We start from the raw sequence: 22,419 nt of genomic DNA on the forward strand, positions 1-22,419 counted from the left end.
GGGTGGGGCCCCCGTGTGGAGCATTACCCGGTGTGGGGGGGGCCGTGTGGGGCATTAGGCCAGTGGGGGGGCTGTGTGGGGCATTACCCGGTGTGGGGGGTGGGGCCCCCGTGTGGAGCATTACCCGGTGGGGGGGGGGCCCCGTGTGGGGCATTAGGCCAGTGGGGGGGCTGTGTGGGGCATTACCCGGTGTGGGGGGTTGGGCCCCCGTATGGAGCATTACCCGGTGTGGGGGGGGGCCCCGTGTGGGGCATTAGGCCAGTGGGGGGGCTGTGTGGGGCATTACCCGGTGTGGGGGGTTGGGCCCCCGTGTGGAGCATTACCCGGTGGGGGGGGGCCCGTGTGGGGCATTAGGCCAGTGGGGGGGCTGTGTGGGGCATTACCCGGTGTGGGGGCGCCCCGTGTGGGGCGTTAACCTCCGCGTGGGCGCTGGGGGCGGGGCTACCCCTGCGCGGCGCGGCCCGGCCCGGCCCTCCAGAGTAGGAAGCGGCGACGCCTGGGCCCTCCCCGGAGTCGCGTGGCCTGCACCGCACGCGGCCGAGCTCAATGGCGACCTCCGGGCCCTGCATCGTGGTGAGTGCAGCGGCGCTGGTCGCCCGCAGCCCGGGCGGGAAACCTCTGGGGCGAGAAGGGGGCCCCTAGGAGGGGCCCCTGGGACCCATGGGGAGGAGAAGGGGACCCCGAGGGGGGCCTCTGGGCCCCATGGAGGGGAGAAGGGGGCCCCGAGGAGGGGCCTCTGGGACCCATGGAGGGGAGAAGGGGACCCCTAGGAGGGGCCTCTGGGACCCATGGAGGGGAGAAGGGGACCCCTAGGAGGGGCCTCTGGGGCCCATGGAGGGGAGAAGGGGGTCCCCAGGGGGGGCCTGTGGGGCCTAGGAGGGGAGAAGGGGGCCCCGGAGGTGGGGAGCCTCTGGGGCCCCAGGGAGAGGCCACATTCTGGTGAAACGCTGGCAGAAATCTGGAGCAGGGGAACGTGACCTTGTGGTCCCCCTGCCCACATATGTGCTGCACCATGTTGCTGGAGAGCCAGGTCCATGCAGGGAGTGCCAGGCAGGAAGGGTTGTATCTGTCAGTCTCCCTCCCCATGTGAGACTAATGTAGAGATGTGTGTGTCGTTCCTCCTCGTTTGAACCCTGATGCCTTAAAGCCAAGGTAAATAAAAAGAATTGCGGGCTGCAGTGTTTCTTTTTAACAGGGGCTCAGTCAACTTGATGTGAATTTGAATGTTTGTACAATTGATTGCTGTTGAACTCAAGCAGGAATATGAGCAATTTTCCTGCTATTCTGTATTCAGTGTAGGGAATATGGTCATCCTATCTTTGAATTTCTTATAAGCCAGGTCAGTCTCACTGAAGCACTCTTTTTCCCTTTATTGATCTCTTTATACATTTTCTAAAGCAGGTGTTTATGTGCAGTATGCTGCTGGAGGGCATTTGACTTCTCTTGACATTGTTCTGGGGAAGGTACAATGAGATGAGGAATTCTCTGTTGTTAGTTACAGACAAGTATTTTGTAAAGAGCTTAAAAAACAACAACAAAAGAATAACACAAGAACTAGGTAGGGAGCTAAGTGTGATGGTCCACTTGGGCCAAAACAACTGGTTTCTACATACAAAAGTCAGAGCCAGCATTAAGGGATAGCAGACAGGACAACTGCCTGGGGCCCCAGGCTTCAGCCCATGGTACTAAGGTCATATGGGGCTTCAGTTTTCTGCCCTGAGCCCCAGCCTGCAGAGGCTTAGAAGTTTGCCACACTTTTTCTCCATGTGAGCATAACTAGTAATATTTGTAAAGGTGTTTTGTTTATATTGGAAGTTGGCTCCTGGATTTAGTTTGCCTTGGTAGTGTACAAATTTGGAACCTGTCCATGTTATAAACCAGGGGTCAGCAACCGCCAGCATGGGTGCCAAGAGTGGCACATGAACTAATTTTCCTCTTCACTTGAGGCAGGAGCTCAATCCCACCCTCTTCCTCCCCCGTGCAGCCAGGAGCTTGAATGCCACCAACCACCGCCTAAACTATAAAGTTCTGCATCTTTATTTATACATAAAGCTGTTCTAAGTAAGACTGTTAGAGACTTTAAAAGTATCACTAGCACTGGGACCCTATCTAGAGAGCAAAAGGTCAAATTGCAGCTCTACGCATTGGAAAGGTTACTGACCACTGTTATAAAGTGTACTTGATATGTTGTTTATATAGCTGATAGACTGCACTTGGTAGAAATGAAGACTTCCCACCCTGCCCCCCCCCCCCCAAAAAAAAAAAAAAAAAAAGATATTTTGGATTTGTGGGGATTTGAGGCTCAAAATCCAGAGGAACATGGCTAGAATTTTAAAGCTGTACCGATGTTTGATGTTTTAAATAACTGTCCATTACAAACGCAATTTCTCCTTTCTTGATATCCACACCTCCACATTAGCAACTGACATGGGGCCACATCCCCCCGATTGAGCTGACTTGATTTCTCCTCTCTTGATATTCACAACTCCACATTAACTGCCAATAATGGGCCATATCTACCCTGACTGAACAGACCTTGTCAGCTCTGGCCTCCTCCTTTACTGAGACCCCCCACTCATGCATCTGACGAAGCAGGTCTTTGCCCACGAAAGTTTGTGCTCCAAAATAACTGTTAGTCTATCAGGTGCCACAGGACTGCTTGTTGTTTTTGTTCATGCAATATTAGAGGAGAAAGCAACGAGAAGTCCTGCGGCACCCTGTACACTAACAGATTTATTGGAGCATCATGCCATGCATCTGACGAAGTGGGTCTTTGCCCATGGAAGCTTATGCTCCAATAAACAGTTAGTCTTTAAGGTGCCACAGGACTTCTGGTTGTTTTTTGCGGATACAGAACAACATGGCTTCCTTTCTGACATTTGAGGAGACTGTCACGCATCAGAGAGAACTACAAATCTGTACATTGTATTGTGTACCTTATGATTGACAACATAGTGAGGGAAGGTTAAAGTGATCCCGTTCAGTGTAGTGCCTGAATGGTTCTAGATTGTGATTTTTTTCTCTGCAACTATTTATGCATTGTATACAGTCTCATCTTCTATATTTCTTTTTTTAGCTCAGTGATGATGAACAAGGTTATGACCTGGACTTGTTTTGCATACCTAAACATTATGCAGATGATTTGGAAAAAGTCTATATTCCTCATGGGCTTATTATGGACAGGTTAGTTTGACTTCAAATAATGCACTGCAACAACTGATAATATAAAAGTCATATTTTTAAAATGTTTCTCTTCAGAACGGTTAAAATGCTGTTATGAGAATTGTAGCTCTCTTGATTTCTGGTGGTGGAGATGGTGTAGGTACAGGATCACATGGAAGACATTTAATTGGAACCCATGTGTTCCTTTCCAGAGAGACGTACACACACTAATAAATATTTAACCTACTTCCTTATGGCAAACCCTAGGAATTGGCATATTTACTGTTGTAGGTTGTTTCAAAATTACAGCATAGCTATCGGGAGATATTATACAATATATAGTGGAATGTGACTTCCTTCAGAATAGTTTCAGGGACCTCTGCGGTCTAAACAATTAAGTAAAAGGCACATCATGTTTTTCACATTAGTTTAGACTGAAAATCGGAAGTGTTGGAGCCTGTTGAATTTCACCAAAAGAGTAATGTAGTAGCAGTAAGGTAAGTTATCGGAGACAGTTGTCTCAGATTTTTTTCAGGTTAGTATTGTAGGCAAACTTAACATCTGTACTCTCTTCCTTTCTGGGAAATCCATTGATTTTTGCAAGAGACTGGTCCTTCTGTTTTATATTACCTGAAATCCATGGTGAGCTCATGAAATGTGTATGTCCCACCTGATGAGAAAGGGTGTAGTATAATCATGAAGCATTTTGTTTTAATGAACACTGCATGAGCATCTCTTTCCCTTTCTTGGGGTGAACAACAAATTCAGTGAAGTGTTTACCAGTGAAGGCATCTTTAAATAAATAATTTTGTAGTTCTGAAAAGATCTTTCTGATTTTAAAAGACCTGAAGAGAAGATAGGAATGCACTTTTAGTATGCATTGTGACTTTGAATTCCTAATGAGTTGGCTGGATGTCTTTTATCTTTTCACCAGCATTAACATAAACTATTGATGGCCTTCCAATACCAAATAAAACCTGATAAAATCTATGCCATTTGGGTAATATTTTAATTAAATGAAGTGCCGAGTTCATAGATTCTTCCTACAAAGTGTGTTGTTGGCTGATGTAATGTAAATATACAGAGCACTTCCCAAACAAATGAGAAGACAAATTAGGAATGAAGATTAACTTCTTTGAAAAAGTACTGCTAAAATTAATAAGTTATTTGCGTGATCTGATTTCCTTGTATTGTCCCTGCTTTTTGAGTTAATGGAAAGTCTTTCTCACGAGTGTTTTAACTTGACTATGAAGTAAAGGACTAGTTTAAAATCTGACCAATGTCATGATTTGCCTAGGAGTTGCTGTATCTGCAAGGGGTATTAGGAAATAAAGTAAAGCTGCTTTTTGTCTGAGAAACCACATGGATCTTAAAAAAGAAAAAAATAATGTATGCTTCACATCTCTGGCAGACACCCATTACCGCAGCAATCATTAGGATTTGCTTTGGCTGTGGTGTCCTATGAAATTGAAGAAGGTTTGCAGTCTTCTTGTTACATAAACCTTGAAAAATGCAAAAAATAAATGTCTTGTTGACCAGTAAACAGTAAAATTGTCTGTGAAGCTGTATGCAAGTGTTACACTGAGCAAGAAAGATACTTTTCAATTTGATGGGTGTGTGTTCCTCACACATGGCTCCAACACCAAGTGCTGCTGTAGTTTAAAATAAAACAACCCACTTCCCCACCTCCAAACAAGAGAGGAGTCGTAAGTAACTGTTTTCTTTCTACAGGACAGAAAGATTGGCACGAGAAATTATGAACAGCATGGGGGGACATCATATTGTAGCCCTCTGTGTACTCAAGGGTGGCTATAAGTTTTTTGCTGACTTACTGGACTATATCAAAACACTGAACAGAAACAGTGACAAATCTATCCCAATGACTGTGGACTTCATCAGACTGAAGAGCTATTGTGTAAGTTTATCTGCTGACACTACGTGACTTCGGATAAAATTGATTAGCTCGAAGTTATTAAGCCTGCTAGATATTACATGTGTTTAAAGCAAAAGATTTAGTTTCTTTCAGCATATTGCAACTTGGTGACAGTGGGGAGATTGGAAAGAAGGCAGAGGAGAGTCCAAAAAATAAGGCATCACATGGGTTCTTGTTCACACATCTTGTTACAAAATATGTTCCATTATGTATAACCCCCGGTCTCCAGTGTGCCATCTTATGAAAATCTCTTTCCAGAGCTAAGTGACTTTTCAGTAATCCCAGCTATCCAACTTCCTCCTCCCCAGCCCTCCACTGCTATTCAAAATCCAGGACCATGGTTATAAATTATGGAATTGTTTATGGAAAGTTTTATGTAGCTAGGACCCTACTGATTGGCTAGGGAATAGAAAACTACAAAAATATTTACTTCTGTTACCTGTTGATTTGCTCTGAATATACAGAAAGCAACAACACTACCTGCCTATCTTTTACTTACCTGATTCAACCAATGTGACTAGAATTAGTAGCATTTTCAGCTTTGGGAAAATGTTAGGTTTACAAAACTTAATTTGCAATCGCTTGTTCACAAAGGGCATTCTACCTTGTAGAGAGCAGCTGTAGGTGTTGATCATTTTTTTAAATGTCCCCTCTCACATTTAAGTTTGTGAGAAAATGAAGACTGCAGCACTGTACAAAGTTCTGTTTGACCCATGGAAAGTATGAGACTAAACTATATTGGTTCAAAGAAAGATTCCATAACGTTAGATGTTTTCTGACTTAGCAAAAGGCAAGTTTTGTTTCTCCAAAATAAATCAAAAGAGTGCTTTTTGGATTGACTCTATGACACTGCATTTAGTGTGGAAATCAAATAATAAATTGATGAGTCTGAAAATCATTTTAAAAAGAAATTATTCAAGAGGTTTCTCTGTTAGCTCTGTGTCCAGTGAACTTAGCATTCCTATTAGCAGTCCAAACTATTTATCGTACACGAGAGCCCGTTTCAGTCAAAAAAGAAGAAAAAAATACCCGTGGAGATTATTAAATTGAAAACATAACTTTGTCATTCATTTGATTAGACCATGAAACCAGAGATTAAACTGCAACATTGGGAGTTTTGGCTCTAGAAAAATTTTATGAATTTGTGTACTGTTGTGGCATTAACTGCTAAACTCTTACTTACGAAAATGTCAGAGCTAAGTGCTTGATTCATGCCCTGTGTGATTATACAGTTGTGCGAGAGACCCCAAGGCGTTTTCTCTACCCCCGCCACTCTCTCCCCTCTCCACCACTTTGTGCATCCATGCAAGGGGCTGCCAGATAATAGCTGGGATATTTGTATTCACTGACCATAAGATGGGATGGACTGCTACAGCCAGTGAAGCTACATACCCTAAAGGGGAGGCATGGCTAAGCAAAGTGGGGGTGTGCCATCTTTTTATCCTGTCCTTGTGTGAAATAGAATAGAAAAGCTGCATTTATATTGCTTTTCTTCCAGCACCCAGGGAAAGCTTTTTAGCTCCTCACTACCACGAGTATATGCACACACTCGATCTGTGAAAGCCCAGTATAGAATGAGATATTTTAATTTTCCTGAATTAGTTCAGGTACAGTGGGACATATAAAAGAAGAACAAATGGATGATTGTCAGATCTTCTGAGCAAACAAAAAAATAAAAAAATCACAAGCCTCTGTATTTTCCATTTTGTCCAATAGACTGTTTCAGTCAATCTCTGTGGTTTGTTTAAAAAACCAGCCTGTGGTTGAAAAAGTGAGAGTTGGTGACACCGCTTGGCAAACTTCTGCAAAACTAGCCTGTTGAAAGGTGGATTGTTTTACGTAGTGTTTCACTTTCTAAGAGCCGGTCTACACTAGGGGATGACATCAATTTTTAGATCCGCAAATCCAGCTATGAGAATTGCATGGTGGGAGTCGACATATCAAAAATAGATTTGTGCTGCCATCTCCACCACAGGAGATTGATGAGCGAAATTATCCCATCAACTTCCCTTACTCCTTGCAACTGCTAGGAGTACCAGGGTTGACGGTGCCGTGACAGTTCGATTTAGTGCAGCCCCATTAGGCACACTGAATTGAACCCTGAAAGATCTACTGCCCTTAATCTCCTTATCAGTATAGGTGTACCCCTAGTTTATTAGTCATAATTCCAACGGTTTCTTTTATATTTCTGCTTATTCCATTTCAGAATTTTAATCCTCTGCTGTATCCAGTTTTTGCTATTAAGAGAGGAAAATATCAAAAGGAATTTTAACTAAATGAAGACCTGTTTTTATGCAGATTTTCTTGGTAATAAAGAATAAGAGAAAAGAAATACAGCAAATATCCTGTATGGGAAGCTTTCAGAACAATACTTTCTTGAGTTGTGGGCTTTGTGTGTGATGTAGTGAGAACAGAAGTCGGGGGATATCAGGCTGCCATACAAAACGAAAATGTCCTGCTCTAGATCAGTGCAGAAGGCTGGTAGCTGGTGCACAGGACTAATAGAAAATATACTAGCACTTTACTTCTCCAGGCACTAAAAGGTGGTGGTTAATCTAAAGAGCTAGAGTGTTTAGGGCAATCTGCTCCAATCTATAGTGTGTTAATCTAACAGGCATCCATGGAACTGGTAGACTAGGCTTTCTTTTATTAATACTCAGCACTTGGGGTGCTTTTTTCCAGTTATTTCAATTACAAAAACAAATATATACTATCCATATTTTGATGATGGGGAAACTGAGGCATATGGGCTCTGTAACTTACACACAATCATATAACAAACTAGTGCAGAGTTCTGAGCTGAGCCCTACTCTCTTGACATTGAGCCCACATATACAATTACTAGACTGCACAGACTTCCTCATTCTACAGATTTTACAGTCTGAATAAAAAGGAAAAGAAATGCCACGATTAGCCAGGCAAGACAGCTGAACCTTGTATAACTATTCTGGAATGCTGAGAGAACTTTATTATTGACTTATTTCTCATTGACTGTTCAGTGTTTAGAAATATACAGGTGTCAGAGAGGTAGCTGTGTTAGTCTGTAGCTTCGAGAACAACAAGAAGTCTCGTGGCACCACAATGGCCAGGTGCTGCCTACGTTTGCTAGGTCACATGGCAGCATGCGCCTTCATGGTACAGCACGCCAGGTTAAGGACACGCCCTCTACAGCTACGGCTGTCATCAGTTTATCGCCCTGTAAGAGACATTTTAGACTTGGTGGTTACAGTACTGACACAGACGCGGTCGACCCTGCACTGGTGGCTGGACGAGGCGGTCATCCTCACAGGAGTCCCCTTTGCCCCTCAGTCGGCCTTGCTTTCCCTAGTAACAGACACTTCAGACCGGGGGTGAGAAGCACACCTGGGCCAGCGACAAACGCAGGCTTTCTGGAGTGTGTCAGACCTTCGGCTCCGCATAAACACGAGGGAGCTCAGGGCCATCAGACTAGCAGGTGTGACTTTCAAGGCCAATCTGATGGGACGTTGTGTGTCAGTCAGTACAGACCACACGATAGCAATGTACTATCTCAACAACCAGGGGTGCATGCTCCTCTCCCCTATGCCACAAAACCATGATGCTCTGGGACTTCTGCATACAGCACATCATCATGCTGCAGGGGCAACTGCCTCTTTTGCCCTTCCCCTCCACTGTCAGTGGGTCTGGTCACCCTAAATCAGTGGTGTCCAAAAGAAATTTAACAATTACCACAGTCCCCCTATCCTCCCTGTCAGATGCTGCCCCCTGAGCCAGGCACCCTCCCCACCCCCAAAGTGCTGGTGACTCACCGGAGCCGCCCTGAGTGACCCTCCGGAGGAGCCGCCTCCAACGTGGCCGCCGTGTGCTTGTCCCATGCTTGGAGGGGCGGAGGCCACTTTACGTGAGCGGCTCTAATGAGTCACTGTGCCACATCGCGTGATCTGGGTCACCACATGGCAAACGGGCAGCACATTGGATATCGCGACTCTATATAATTACTTTTTCTCCTTTGGTTTACACCTTCCAGATACTCTTCTCATGGATAAATTTTATGTAAGAACAGTGTGACTTGAAAAATAGAGAACCTAAAGGGAAGTCCCTGATCCAGCCTCTCCCTTCTTCTGCCAATGCTGGGTTGTGACAACAAGTCTTTTTCATAGTCTGCATGGTAATGGGAGTAACACATCCTTAATGTTGGCTGGTGGAAAATGTCAGGAGGTCAATGTCAGTTGGATGTCAGTGATGAAATTCAAGGGTCATTCTTGAGGAGCACCTGCCTCTTTTTATGCTGGGTTTTACGTTCTTTTTTGTAGCGTGGGGTTCAGTTGTATGGCATTTTGTTTGTTCTTTATTAGTATGGTGGTATGTAGGGTTACAGTTAAATCATTGTCAACAGTTTATTAATGAATGTTGCAATGAAAGTGGCACCTTTGTTGCATCTCAGGCCTAGGGGTGCCCCCTTTGACCTTAGGGAGTCAGTGCTTGTGGATGACTAATCTGTTGGGCATCTTGGCTTATGGCTGAGCAGCTAATATATCAGACCTCCTGAGTGAGGGCTATGGAAATAAACAGTCAGTGGCTCAGTTCTTCTGGGTAAGGGTTTAACAAACCCACACTCTGTAGCTCCACCCCCGGCCATAGGATGTGCAATACACAGTCTATTGCTCTGGATTGATGGCTGAGAAAATAAACCACCAGCTGCTCAGATTTTCTGGCCTAAAAATTAGTGCTCACCCTGCCAGTAGTCCCCTAATGGAACGGGCATCCCTTATTTCTTCAGCTTTGCACGAGATCAGGAGTTGCTGGGTGCTGCAAAAAGCAGTGAGAAATTCTCCTTCCTGATGTAGGTGAGTACTCTTTAGTATTGATGGTGATGATGACAATATTAATATTGAAGAAGGTATGGTGCAGGTATGCTAAGGAAACAATCCTTTATTTTTGGTAACCCTGTCCAGCCCCCAGTGCGGGGCAGGGTGACTTGGGCCCACTGTACTTCGCCGGGTTGCTGCACAGGGCCTTCCCCGCAACACACCAAGAGAAGTATCTCTTTCTAATTTGGGCTGCTTTCGGCTGGCTTCTGGTAGGGATTTTCCACGGCCTTTGGGGCCTGGTTCATGATCTTATTCTTGGGCAGCCAGGCCTCCATTCCATCATTGGGTTTCTCAGTGTCTTGGGACAGGGGTTTGCCTTCCCTCCAAACTGGTTGCAGGGGGTTGTCCACTAGCTGGTTTTGGGCTCTGCTGGCAGTTCAACTCAGTGGGAAAAAAAACTGGGTTCCAGCTGAGTGCCCTGAGCAAACCTCAGGAGGAGCTGTATTGCACTTACATTGCGAGTTTCTAATGTCACACTCCATCGCTACTTGTGGTTGTAATTGGTGTTTGATGCCTAGTCTCCACCCTTGTGTCTTGGGCTGGTTACCAGCTTGAATTGTTTAGTCTTTAGGAGTAATTCTTTACTAATAACATCTGACCATTTAAAATGTAAGTGGCCAGACCTGTGTGGCAGAATGAAGCTTAAGTATCAAAGTACTTTTAAAAAGTTATTTTGGTGTCCTCAGTCCATCCCCTACCTGACCAGGTGAATCCCTGTTTTATAATGTGAGGAGAGGTGCTGATAGGTGCCAAAGGGCCTAGGGTAAGGTGGGATGGGGGCAGGGCTCTGTGCCCAGGAGTGGGGCCTGGGGCATTTAGCTATCAGCACTGCCCTGCCAGCCCCCAGCTCCATCACAGCCCTGTGCAGTAGTATAGCAGTGCTGCCATGGTAATTCAAAGGGGACCAGAGCTCCAGCCACCTCTGCCAAAGTAGCAGCTCCAGGCCCTTTTGCCACACCAGCTTTGGGGGTAACTGCCACCTTCCAGCCCCACACCTCCGTTGGTGGATGTGCCTGTGTGCATGTGATGGGCCTCGATGCCCATAGGTTAACATGAATTCTCCTCCTAGATGTCTTTAAAAGCACATTCTAGGCATGTCACTTTCTCACTCCACAGCCTAAAATATCTGCTGCAGTATAAAGTGATGGAAGCAGCTACAAGCATGGCTGAGAGCCCTTGTTCAGACAGTCACCAGGTCCAGTCATCACTGGGATTTGTGATGTGTTCTTGTCCAGCTTCTAAGTAAAATATTTTGACTTCATGGATTACACCCATGCACTATACAGATACATGAAGGCAGATACTGGTGCCAGGCCAAGAGCTCTTGATCATTGTGAAACCAGAGGTAACTCCAACAGTTGATTTGCATGCAGTCATTTCATTAGTAAAGGGAGCTTCCACAGAGGGTGGATTACCTGACCTAGTTGCCACACCCTTGCGCCCAGTTGCCACCCATACAAATGAACACCACTCAGCACAGCCTGTGAAACACACAACACAAACATCCACACAGCACCACAACCAGCATACTCAATAAGTAACTGCAGACCTAGAACACTAGAACTAGAAAGAACCTTGAGGGGTCATCAAATCCAGTCCCCTGCCCTTGTGGCAGGATTAAGCACCATCTAGATCATCTCTGGCGGGTGTTTGGAGATTTTTAAAAGCAGGTTAGACAATGATGGAGATTCCACACCCTCTGTAGGAAACTGCCCTGACATGAAGTTTTCCCTAATGTCCAAAAAAACCCTCCTTTGCTGTAATTTAAGCCCATTGCTTCTTGTCCTCTCATTAGAAATTAAGGAGAATAATTTTTTCCTTGCATTGAACTTTTTTAAATTACTTGAAAGCTGTTATCGTGTCTCCTCCCAGTCTTCTCTTTTCCAAACTTAAACAAACCCAGGTCTTTCAGTCTTCCCTTATAGGTACAAGACCATGAATTATTTTATTGTTCTTCTCTGGACTTTCTCTTGTTGGTCCACATCTTCCCTGAATTTGGTGCCCAGAACTGGACACAGTACTCCAGTTGAGGCCTAATCAGATCGGTCTTTGTTTGCCACCCACACCACTCTTCCATCACAAACCCTCTAAGACACAAGCTAACACAGTCAGGTAATCCTGAACACACACAGCTTGTCACTGTAGCACACACCTCTCATTCATCATCCACACAGTTCTGCTACAACACACTTCACTCAAATTTACCATAAAACCATAAACTTGAGTGGCAGAGCTGTGGGTCCATTGCTTCTATTTTATATATTATAAAACACTGTTTGATCAGAAACATTAATTTAAATGTCAGATTGATGCCTTTAAATTCAAGATGTTGGTAGATGCACTCTCTGAGGCTACATCTACATGAGCAGCCCCTGTCGACAGAAATCACTGTCAACAGAGAAACCTCGGCAGTACCTCCGTCGACAGATTGTCTCTACACATAAAAGCAGATCAAAAGAGCAATCTGCTCTTGTTGACAGGGAGCAGCCGGACTGCCCTGCCCTCTCTTGACAGAACGGCTGACTGGAAGCTTTGCAAACAGGGCTGCCCGGGAAACTGGAAGCCCTCTCTGTCGACAGAACTGGCTACACTGGCGCTCTGTCGACAAAACACTGTTGCCAGAGGTGCTATTCCTGATTGGGAGCAGGGGTAACACTGCCAACTGAACAGCTGAGTTTTGTCCACAAACTCTCGACAGAGCGCTTTAGCCGTGTAGATGCTCAGTGAGTTTTGTTGACAAAGGGACTGTTCTGTCAACAGAAGCTGCACATGTCGATGTGTCCTGAAAGTGCTGTAGTTATGCATGGTAACATTTGCTGGATGTACCCTCTTTTGCAACTTTGGATAGCTGATTAGACATTCAGCTATTTTAAATATTCCAATCACACCAATACTTTGTTTTTTCCCCTTTTTTAACTAGAACGATCAGTCGACTGGAGATATAAAAGTAATTGGTGGGGATGACCTCTCAACCTTGACTGGAAAGGTATGTTTTCATAGCTTTATTTTCAAAGCTTGTGTGTTCATAGACTACTATTCTAATGGCCTGACATAAGGTAATGGCATTCCAAAGGCTACTGCTGTATTAGTGGTTTTTATTATGACTAGTTTCAAGGGCAGTTCTTTGTTTCCTGGTTTTGCAGAGATTATTGCCCACCAGCAACACAAACTCTGATAGTGTATTTGGATTAAAAGTAGTATCCTCTTTATGGTATACTGCATAGTGGCTACAGTGCAGTTATGTATGTGGTCAGTAATCAGTAAAGATACTGTGAATTACCTCATAAGGCTCTTGCCTCGTGATTTCACAGATATTCACAGATAGATATTAATATTCTTGTGGTATTAGCATTCTTGTTGTCACAATAGTTCCACAACTGATTCCATGTTTGCAACAGCAGTCTTCCAAAGTGTTTTTCAGTACCTAAAAGGTGTATGGATTAATCATCTGTAAACTTCCATATTTAAAAATGAACTGGCGAATTTGTGGAGCGCCAAAAAGGTTACAATGTGCCTAATGTAAAATACATTTTTTCCCTACGTTGGGGTGGGGAACGTGTGGACCGCAGGCCACAGACAGTTCGTCACAGTTAGCTGCTGACGGGGCAGCCAGATGATTTATTTACTCAAGGGTCCACAGGCACAGAGCCCTGCAGCTCCCAGTGGCCATGGTTTACCATTCCCAGCCAGTGGAATCTGTTGGAAGCTGTGGCCCAGCCTGCGCTGCTTTCCGCAGCACCCAGTGGCTGGGAACAGCAGGCTGTTGTGCCCACAGATGCTCAGGTAAACAAATCATCTGGTGGCCCACCAGTGGCTAACCTTGATGAATTGTGTGCAGTCCATGGACCAGAGGTTCATCAACCGTGCCCTGCCTCTAAACATACAACCAAAATCAGTCTTCAAGGCATGTGTGTTTAAATGAAAATGAATGCCACATTTTAAAATAAAAGAGAGAATGCCAGAATCAAAAATCCCTGATAATTGTGATGTCATTTTAGTCAAGAATATTTCATTAAAAGTATGCAAAAATGAGTAGGCCCTTATATTTTGATCTGTTTTTGCATACTTACACTGCTGTTTTTCAAAGTCTAAGAACTCTACAGACCGATTAGTATTCAGCATGTGCCAATAAACAGCTACCAAAGAGAATCTGCTTGCCAGCACTTCATAAATGTTAACTTCTAGAATTTGCAGTGTTGCGTAATGTTCTTGAATTGCATAAAATAATATTGCAGATTTTTCATATAGTTTTCAGCTTTTGAGAATATGAAATTCTGTAAATGATGACATAGGCATAATTCACTGAATTGATAATATAAGTAATTTAACTGCTAATGTAATGAACATAATCTCAAATTAATTACTCATCATTTTTTTTTTATCTTTCTTTTGCACTAGAATGTCTTGATTGTAGAAGTAAGTATTACGTTTTCCCTTGGATTCTGTAATGTGTGATTTGTAATGGCTTTCTAACAGGAGATAGTCCTGAATCTGGACAGCAGTGTATATTTCCGTGAGCTCTGAAACCTGAATCTTGGTCTGAATTTTGCAAATGGCCCCTAATGTTTATAATGAACCAACCCTCATAGCCTGAAATGTAGCAGTATCTGAAGTCCAGATCTGAATACTCAGGTTGGCCCCATCACATCTTACTTAGCTGTCAGGAAAGAATGTCCAAGTTTTACAGTTGTTACTTTTAATTTGCTGGGACCCTTTTTAATCATACTGGCTTATATGATAAAGGGACATGAAGAAAGTTGAAACTGAGGATTTCTGTCACTTTATTAACTTGCAGACAAGAATTGAAACTGCAATTGATGTAGAAAAAGGTAATTAAGACTATCTCAATATATACAAAACACTCAAAAGTGCCTGATGTTTCCACACATCATTTGTATGCTACAAACTTAGAAAGTTACATAAAGGGCTTGTCTACACTACCACCCTCCTTTGAAGGAAGGATGGTAGCTAGGGTGTTTGGAGCTTACTAATGAAGTGCTGCGCTGCATACGCAGCACTTCATTAAGCAAATTCCACCCCGCGGCAAGGGTACTTCGAAGTCCTGAGGAGTAAAGGGACTTTGAAGTTGCCCCAGCACTCCAAAGTACCAGCGAGTGAGCTGCGGCTAGACGCGAGCCGGTACTTTGAAGTTTAAAACTGCAAAGTTGCTGCGGATGGCGGGGAATTTGCTTAATGAAGCGCTGCGTATGCAGCGCAGCACTTCATTAGTAAACTCCCAACACCCTAATATACCATCTTTCCTTGGAAGGAGACAGGTAGTGTAGACAAGTCCAAAAAGTGTAACCTACCATTGTGAAAACAAAAAAGCAGTCCAGTAGCACTTTAAAGACTAACGAAATAATTTATTCATGGGACAGACCCACTTCTTCAGACCATAGCCATACCAGAACAGACCCAATATTCAAGGCACAGAGAACCAAAAATAGTAATCAAGGTTGACAAATCAGAAAAATATTATCAGGGTGAGCAAATCAGAGGGTAGATTTGGCAGTAGGGGCGGGGTGTGTGTGTCAAGAATAAGATTAAGCCAAGTATGCAAAAGAGCCCCTATAATGACCTAAAAAATTCCCATCCCTCTTCAAACCACGTGTTAATATGTCGAATTAGAATTAGAGGATTTTTCGCAACAGATTGGAAAGAGAGGCTGCTGAACTCTCTTATATTCTAATTCGACACATTAACATGTGGTTTGAACTGGGATGGGAATTTTTTAGGTCATTTTCGGGGCTCTTTTCTATCCCACGAAGGCTCAACACCTAATAAATTATATTGTTAGTCTTTAAAATGCTACTGGACTGCTTTTTTGTTTTGATAGTATGTAGACTAGCACGGCTTTCTCTCTGTTACCACCATTGTGACTTATTATGCAGCTTTACACATGAATATGTACAATACAATGTAATCTGATTTTCTAGTTGCTAAGATAAATCAATTATACATTTATTTATTTATTTTAAAATATTTTAACCTCCCCCTCCCCCATTTTAAATATTTGGGGCAGCTTACAAATTTTTTTAAAAATATAAATATCTGCAGAAAGATTTAAAAATACAAAGCTTCAAAAGGACATAAAACCTACTAAAACATCTGGAGAGAAGGATCACATACAAACTCAAACACCAGTAAAACACAAGTAATGGATGGAGGTTTGCTGTATCCAAGCAATGTTTTCTTCTGAGGGAATTCTGCATCACTGCACCATGAAGAATTTTGTAGAAATTAGCATTGTGTGCACAGAATTTCCTTTGCTGATAGAAATGGGCTGAGTTTTGCTGGCCACCACTAGGGGCCGTTTGATCCAGCAGAATCAGCTCACTATAGAATAGTAACAGAGAGGAAGCCATGCTCACTATAGAAGACATTGCCAGAGGAAAGGGAAGGCAGCTAAAGGGATCCTGACAGCTGCAGTTCCCAGCATGCCCAAGCTGTGCATAAGAAACTCCATCAAAACCTGGGACCAAGCATCAGGCTGTTTAAATACAACCCTGAAATAATACTTAGAGGGCAGCCATCAATTCTGAGTTTCAATGCCATTCAATTCCTTATTTCGTGTATACCAGACTTCAGCCCAGATGGAGGAATGTTCCCCTTAAGGCTTTGTGTTACTCCAACCAAAGTAGGAAACTAAGAGTGATTTTTGGTGCTTCAGAAGTGATACTTTCTCATTGCAATGGTTATTAATGGTGGTGGTTATTATTATTATTGTTTATAGATAGTAGCCCTTATACATAAAGGATGGCCCCATCTGTGCAGCATGGAGTAACATCTGTATTTGGTTACATGTAGGAAAAGTTTGTTTTCCACTTCACAAATTATTTTCGTATTACTGCAACTCAATGTGACTTGGGCTCTTTGATTAGAGTCTGAAAGTGTTACTTTAACAGCTGTTGTTTAGTTTTCTGACATGTGGCCTTTTTATCATCAGGATATAATTGATACTGGTAAAACAATGAAAACGTTGCTGTCTCTGGTTAAGCAGTACAATCCTAACATGGTGAAAGTAGCCAGGTGAGTTCTGTCCTGTCTTGTGATGATGAGATTACAGCTGTTTGCATTGTGTATTTCTTAAGAACTATAAACATAGTAAAATAGAATTATAGAATACTTTTATATTTGAAAGGATTATCTCCACCATGATGCAAAGGTGAAAACACCTTTCTTATTGTTATACATGGTCATGCTTTCTCTGACAGAGGGTCTGTTCCCTATGAAAAGGTGCATTTATGTAGCCTGACAGGAGTGCTTTTCTGTCGTTTGTGTTCCTATTGCTGAAGGGAGTTTGTAGTGAAGAAGGAAATAAGGGTGGGAGATCCATGTCTTTGCATGTTGGGCATGTGGTTTATCTAGATTACCCATGGATTCTTTTTTAAAAGCTTTGTCATGTGAAGCTCCTTTTCACCATTTGCTGCTATGTCCAACTTGAATTTACCAGTGACATTTTTTTTTTTTTTTTTGCAAAGAGATATGTTCTTTTTACAGGAAGCCTGTTGTATTTTATAAATATGCTGGTTTTTATAAGGATCCCTTTGCTATTAAAATTTCCAATTTATATGCAGTATCTGCAGAGCTTTCTCATTAATCTTCGGGGGGGGGGAGTGTTTATTGTTCAATCTACAGAATTGGGACCCTGGTTTGCAGTATTTAAAATTACCATTTGCCTGCAGTAACTGTACGTAACTCAGATATAACAATTAAATGTCTGAGAATAATCTGGCCATCTGCTGGCTTTTATTTTTTAGAAATTTTACATTTTTAGTCAAAATTTATTTTTTTAAACGTAAGACTAACCCATCAAAACTGTTGCTAATTTAATATTACTATAAATTAGTTGTCAAGCCTAATGTTTTTTATGCATCAAATCACTTGTTCTCTTACACTGTCAAACTGAATCTTACATATAGATACAGTGACTGATAGGAATTAGAGATAAATAAGGGGTGAATGTGGTATCTGGTCAGGCAGTGTCGCCATATTAATGCCAAAACTATTGTAGGGATCAAAACAAAAAAGCAGTCAAGTAGCACTTTAAAGACTAACAAAATAATTTACTAGGTGAGTTTTCGTAGGACAGACCCACTTCTTCAGACGATAGCCATGGTTTGGTCTGGTATGGCTATGGTCTGAAGAGGTGGGTCTGTCCCATGAAAGCTCAGCTAATTAATTATTTTGTTAGTCTTTAAAGTGCTACTTGGCTGCTTTTTTTGTTTTGACAGTATATAGACTAGCAGGGCTTTTTCACTGTTACTATTGCTTGGGATGTATCAGATAATTCCTTTTGCTAGTAATCTTGGAGTGATATGTTGAGGGTAACTGTTATAGACTTCTAATTGGTTTGTTATCTCTGAGGTCAAGATAAGGCATCCAGGAGCTTGAAATGTGTGCCTAAGGGCTGGAGGTCCTTCATAAGCCCTTTAAAAGAGGCCCCTGCTGGCCTTGCCATTACTTTCTTCAACATATACATGTAGAGTAATTGTAACCCACATTCTGGTCACATTATGTAACTTTGAAAGAAGAGAAAAAAAAGTTTTGTAATATTGAAAAATTGTCAAAAGTTAAGCTGTACATATGCAAATACCAGGGATGGCACAAGGGTGAAGATATTTTACATTTTGATACCTGTAAAGACTCGCCTGTTTGTGTTGCCCATTGCTGTGTGATGCATCCCTTGCACAGAGGTTCCAGCACATCCCATTAAGGATTTGAGGTTCTTTAATCAAATCCCAAACTGGTAGCAGTCTCCAAAATTAAGTCATTCAGCCAAAACTTCCAGAAACCTTAAATATCAACAAAGTGTGAAAGCTGACAAGGTTCCAGAAAACCAGCTGAATGCTGGGTTCAGAGATAGGAAGGAATGAAGTGTGATGTTAACAGGCAGTGGTAGAACTTCTTCCACCCATAAGGGATGTGACTGTCTTGCAGATGGGAAAAGGTGTGGAGGAATAGAGAGAAGACTTGTGAAAAGTTGACCCGAGGGCAAGCATCCATGAGAGACAGGACAAAAAACATCATATTATAATAGGCAGTGGGCCTCTTCCTCTACCTCTGTGTTGAGGGTCTCTTTCCTTAAGTAGGTGACAGTGTTGAGAACATGATCACTTTGAGTTGTCCCCAGCGTTCAAGCCATCTAGCACAGGGGAACTTCTCTCTTCTTCCCCCACACACAAGCCTTCCCCAAACAACCACCAAACACAGCACCAGACACCACAGTGGCCATTTATGTAGGTGTAGGAGCCACCATTGACTGCCTAGAGTCATTGAAACAGTATCTTATTATTCGATCATCAGCCAGTTGTGAGAGCATTCATTGTTCTCCTTTGCTTCCTGTGAAGTGCAGTTTTGTTCTGAAAAGTGACAGTAAAAATGCCACCATCTTAACTTTGAGATTTTGCTCCTTGCTTGTATTCCGTTACGTCTGTTGACTTAAATGACAGAAAGTATGTTCCTTTACTACATCAGCTCTGCCAAGTCAACGCTGCTGAGAAAGGGGAGCTGGGTTCCTTGTCTCTGTACATCTCATCTACAGGAATGTTTATTAAATTCCACTAGCAGGGATAATGAGGAATGCCCATGCGAACCTGCTGAAGACATGCCATTGTAAAGGTGGATGCAGTTTAGCCTACAGGACTTCTATTTACTGGTGATGCTGCCTAAGAAGGAAGAGAACCAGTTTGCCTCTCAGCAAACAGGCATCATTTGCACATGTGATGACTAGAACAGCTGCCGCTTGTCTTGTGAACAGAGCACTGCACCTGAAGTTGCTTAGGCAAAATGAGCATGGAGCCTTATTATGCCAGTTTACAGAATCACTTTTCAGAGCTGAACTTCACCATAACTCCTGGATGCCTTTTCTGCTCTCTGCCTCAGGTGCATGTTCGACTCTTGCTCTTTTAGCTAGACTGTCATCTGTTTTGCAATTTGGCCAGATGCCTTGAAGCAATCAGTGTGATTGCTGAGTGTTGCAAATCCAGCATATATTTAATTCATGAATGAGTATAACTGAAGGCAGAATTTCAATGTCTGTGAAGTCCAAGACTGGCTTTGGTTTTCGTAATTCTCAGTACAATTTCTTTGACCTTTTTTAGCTAGTTTCCATATTCTTTTTCTGCTGGTTTTAATTGACAGCTTGTTGGTGAAAAGAACTCCTCGAAGTGTGGGATACCGGCCTGACTGTAAGTGACTCCTTTGTTATCAAGCAGCCATACCCTACACCTCCCAGACCCTACGCCCCAGTCCCCTGAACCCCCTCCCAGACTCTGCACTCCCTCTTACATTCCTCTGGACTCTGCCCCTGCTCTGCACCTATATGCATATCCCCTCCTGGACTCTGCATCCTCTCCTGAACCCCATCTCCTTCCCCAGGTCACAGCCCCCTCCTTCATCCAACCTCCATCCCATACCTGGCACCTACTCCATTGATACCATGGAAGAGTGCAACTCTTGACCACTTATGAGATTCTTAAAGTGGCTCCCCATGAAAAATTATTGCACCCCAGATTATATAGTGAAAAGTAATAATAGAATGACTTTTAGACTAATTTGGAAACTGGCGATGCTTGAGGAGAACAAGTAAGTTTGTTAGTGCTAACATGACAGTGCTTTTTTTAAAACAAACTCTAGTATGTGGAATATAACAAAATGATGATTTATGGTCATTTTCAGTCGTTGGATTCGAAGTGCCAGATAAGTTTGTTGTGGGTTATGCTCTGGATTTTAATGAATACTTCCGAGATTTGAATGTAAGTAATCTCTTTTCCTTAAACTGTATTTTCCTGTACAAGCCTGATGATCGCTTGGTTAGTGATGTAGTGGTGGGGGAAAAGTTGAGTCCCAGAGCAACCTTTCAGCTCTCATTAGTCAGATCGACATGGGTCTTAAGTCTGTAGCAAGGAGGTGTGCACGTGATGTGAAATACAGTAACTTCAGAAAAGGTTTTCTTGTCTTACCGGGGTTTTTCACAACTGACAATTTAGAATAAAGAATGAACTGCTCTTGTTCTCTGGGTGGCACAAGTCTCTTGGTGGGGATCAGGGGTGGGAGGTTGACATTGTGATACAAAAACAGACTTGAAAGTTATTCTGTATAAATGAACTTATGAAATCAGTGATGAGTAACATGGACACTTGTGAGACACTTTTTTCCTGAGTAGAATTGTATTATTGAATAAGATCTAAAACTTCCATCTCTTAGTTTTCTAACATGAGCTTTTTGTTTTGTTTCAGCATATCTGTGTGATTAGTGAGACTGGGAAACAGAAATACAAAGCATGAGAGCATAGTTCCAGGGCTGTGACAACAGAGCTTTGCAGCATTTTGTTTACTGAGTTTTATTATCACTTAACAGGTTCAATTCTGGTGTACCAGCTAATTGTGTAGAATGTCCCAGCCTAATGTTCAGTACTCACAATAGCTTTTTGCATGTACAACATAAGACACCTGTCTTTGGTCATTTATACTTTTGAAATGTCAAACCATTAGTGTGCAATTCTGATTTTTCATTTGCACTATGAATCTATGAAGTATCACTACCCCTCCCTGGGTTGTGTTGCTTGAGTTGAACTCAAAGTGGTGAATTGCTTAAACTTAATCAGTCCACAGCTGAAATAATTCGAAGTACTGTTAATGTAAGCCATTTTAAGAAAGGGAAGTGTATTAACTTTATTTTGAAAGGTGTAAATTTTATTTTACTGCACAACTGTGGTTATTGATAACTGCACTCTTGGGTTGCTGGAAAGTATAAGGAGTGCCAGTTACAGTATCTTTAATCTTTAACCATGGCTCCTGGAGTGCCATTATTGCCATTAAAGGCAGTCTAAGTGAAAAATGTCAGTTTGGACTGACAGGAGGTGAATGACCAAACTGAATGTTTAAAATCTAGTTTTCACTGAGCTGCGCTTTTATTGTAGGTTAATTTAAAAAAAAAAATACATGTATTATCAGCCAGTGGGAACTGCCTTTTTAATCTACGCTACTATAATATATTTTTTGTTTGTGAAAAAATTGTACTGTTTATAAGGTCCATAAAGCAAAGTACTTTAAATAAAGGCTGTTTCTTTAAAATAAAACTTATGCATAATTGTCTACCTTAAATTGTTCTTGAAATGTGTTTTTTCTGGTAGTGATATTTGCTCTTAAGTCTGACTATGAAGGAAGACTCCCTTCCTTCCTTTGCTAGGTTGTCAAAGATTTCAGTTATACCATATAAAGAAATAATAGATCGCTGGAGGAAAAATACAGAAATACTTCCACGTGCTACACTAAACTAGATTTACAGAATATTGTGTTTAAACACTGTTGTTGGTTTCCTTTGACAACAGTAAATAGTGAAGATAATTGCTTATTAAGCATATACATTTGGAAACATACAGATATTTTGTGAGTGATCTGTATGTTTTGTCTTGTTGACTTGTCTGTGCGCTGGGGATACCCTGAAGAATGCTAGTATTGTTCTGGACAT

General features: G+C 42.4%; 1 protein-coding gene across 1 annotated transcript; it reads left to right on the forward strand.

Moving 5' to 3' along the window:
* The first annotated feature begins 454 nt into the window (after positions 1-454).
* Positions 455-22,049, forward strand: HPRT1 (hypoxanthine phosphoribosyltransferase 1). Its single transcript, XM_075007781.1, has 9 exons — positions 455-573; positions 3,077-3,183; positions 4,894-5,077; positions 12,866-12,931; positions 14,344-14,361; positions 16,892-16,974; positions 20,089-20,135; positions 20,626-20,702; positions 21,186-22,049. The coding sequence occupies exons 1-9, from the start codon at positions 547-549 to the stop codon at positions 21,231-21,233; spliced, it is 657 nt and encodes a 218-aa protein (XP_074863882.1). The 5' UTR covers positions 455-546; the 3' UTR covers positions 21,234-22,049.
* The last annotated feature ends 370 nt before the right edge of the window (positions 22,050-22,419 follow it).

The sequence above is a fragment of the Carettochelys insculpta genome, chromosome 13 (assembly GCF_033958435.1).
Source record: "Carettochelys insculpta isolate YL-2023 chromosome 13, ASM3395843v1, whole genome shotgun sequence".
Classification (NCBI taxonomy): domain Eukaryota; kingdom Metazoa; phylum Chordata; order Testudines; family Carettochelyidae; genus Carettochelys; species Carettochelys insculpta.

Bases quoted from the DNA above. Each gene is read 5' to 3' on its own strand.
- HPRT1 (XM_075007781.1), top strand. From the start codon at position 547: ATGGCGACCTCCGGGCCCTGCATCGTG. The intron at 5,078-12,865 runs GTAAGTTTATCT...TTTTTTAACTAG, and splicing joins TCAGACTGAAGAGCTATTGT to AACGATCAGTCGACTGGAGA. The intron at 20,136-20,625 runs GTAAGTGACTCC...GGTCATTTTCAG, and splicing joins TGTGGGATACCGGCCTGACT to TCGTTGGATTCGAAGTGCCA.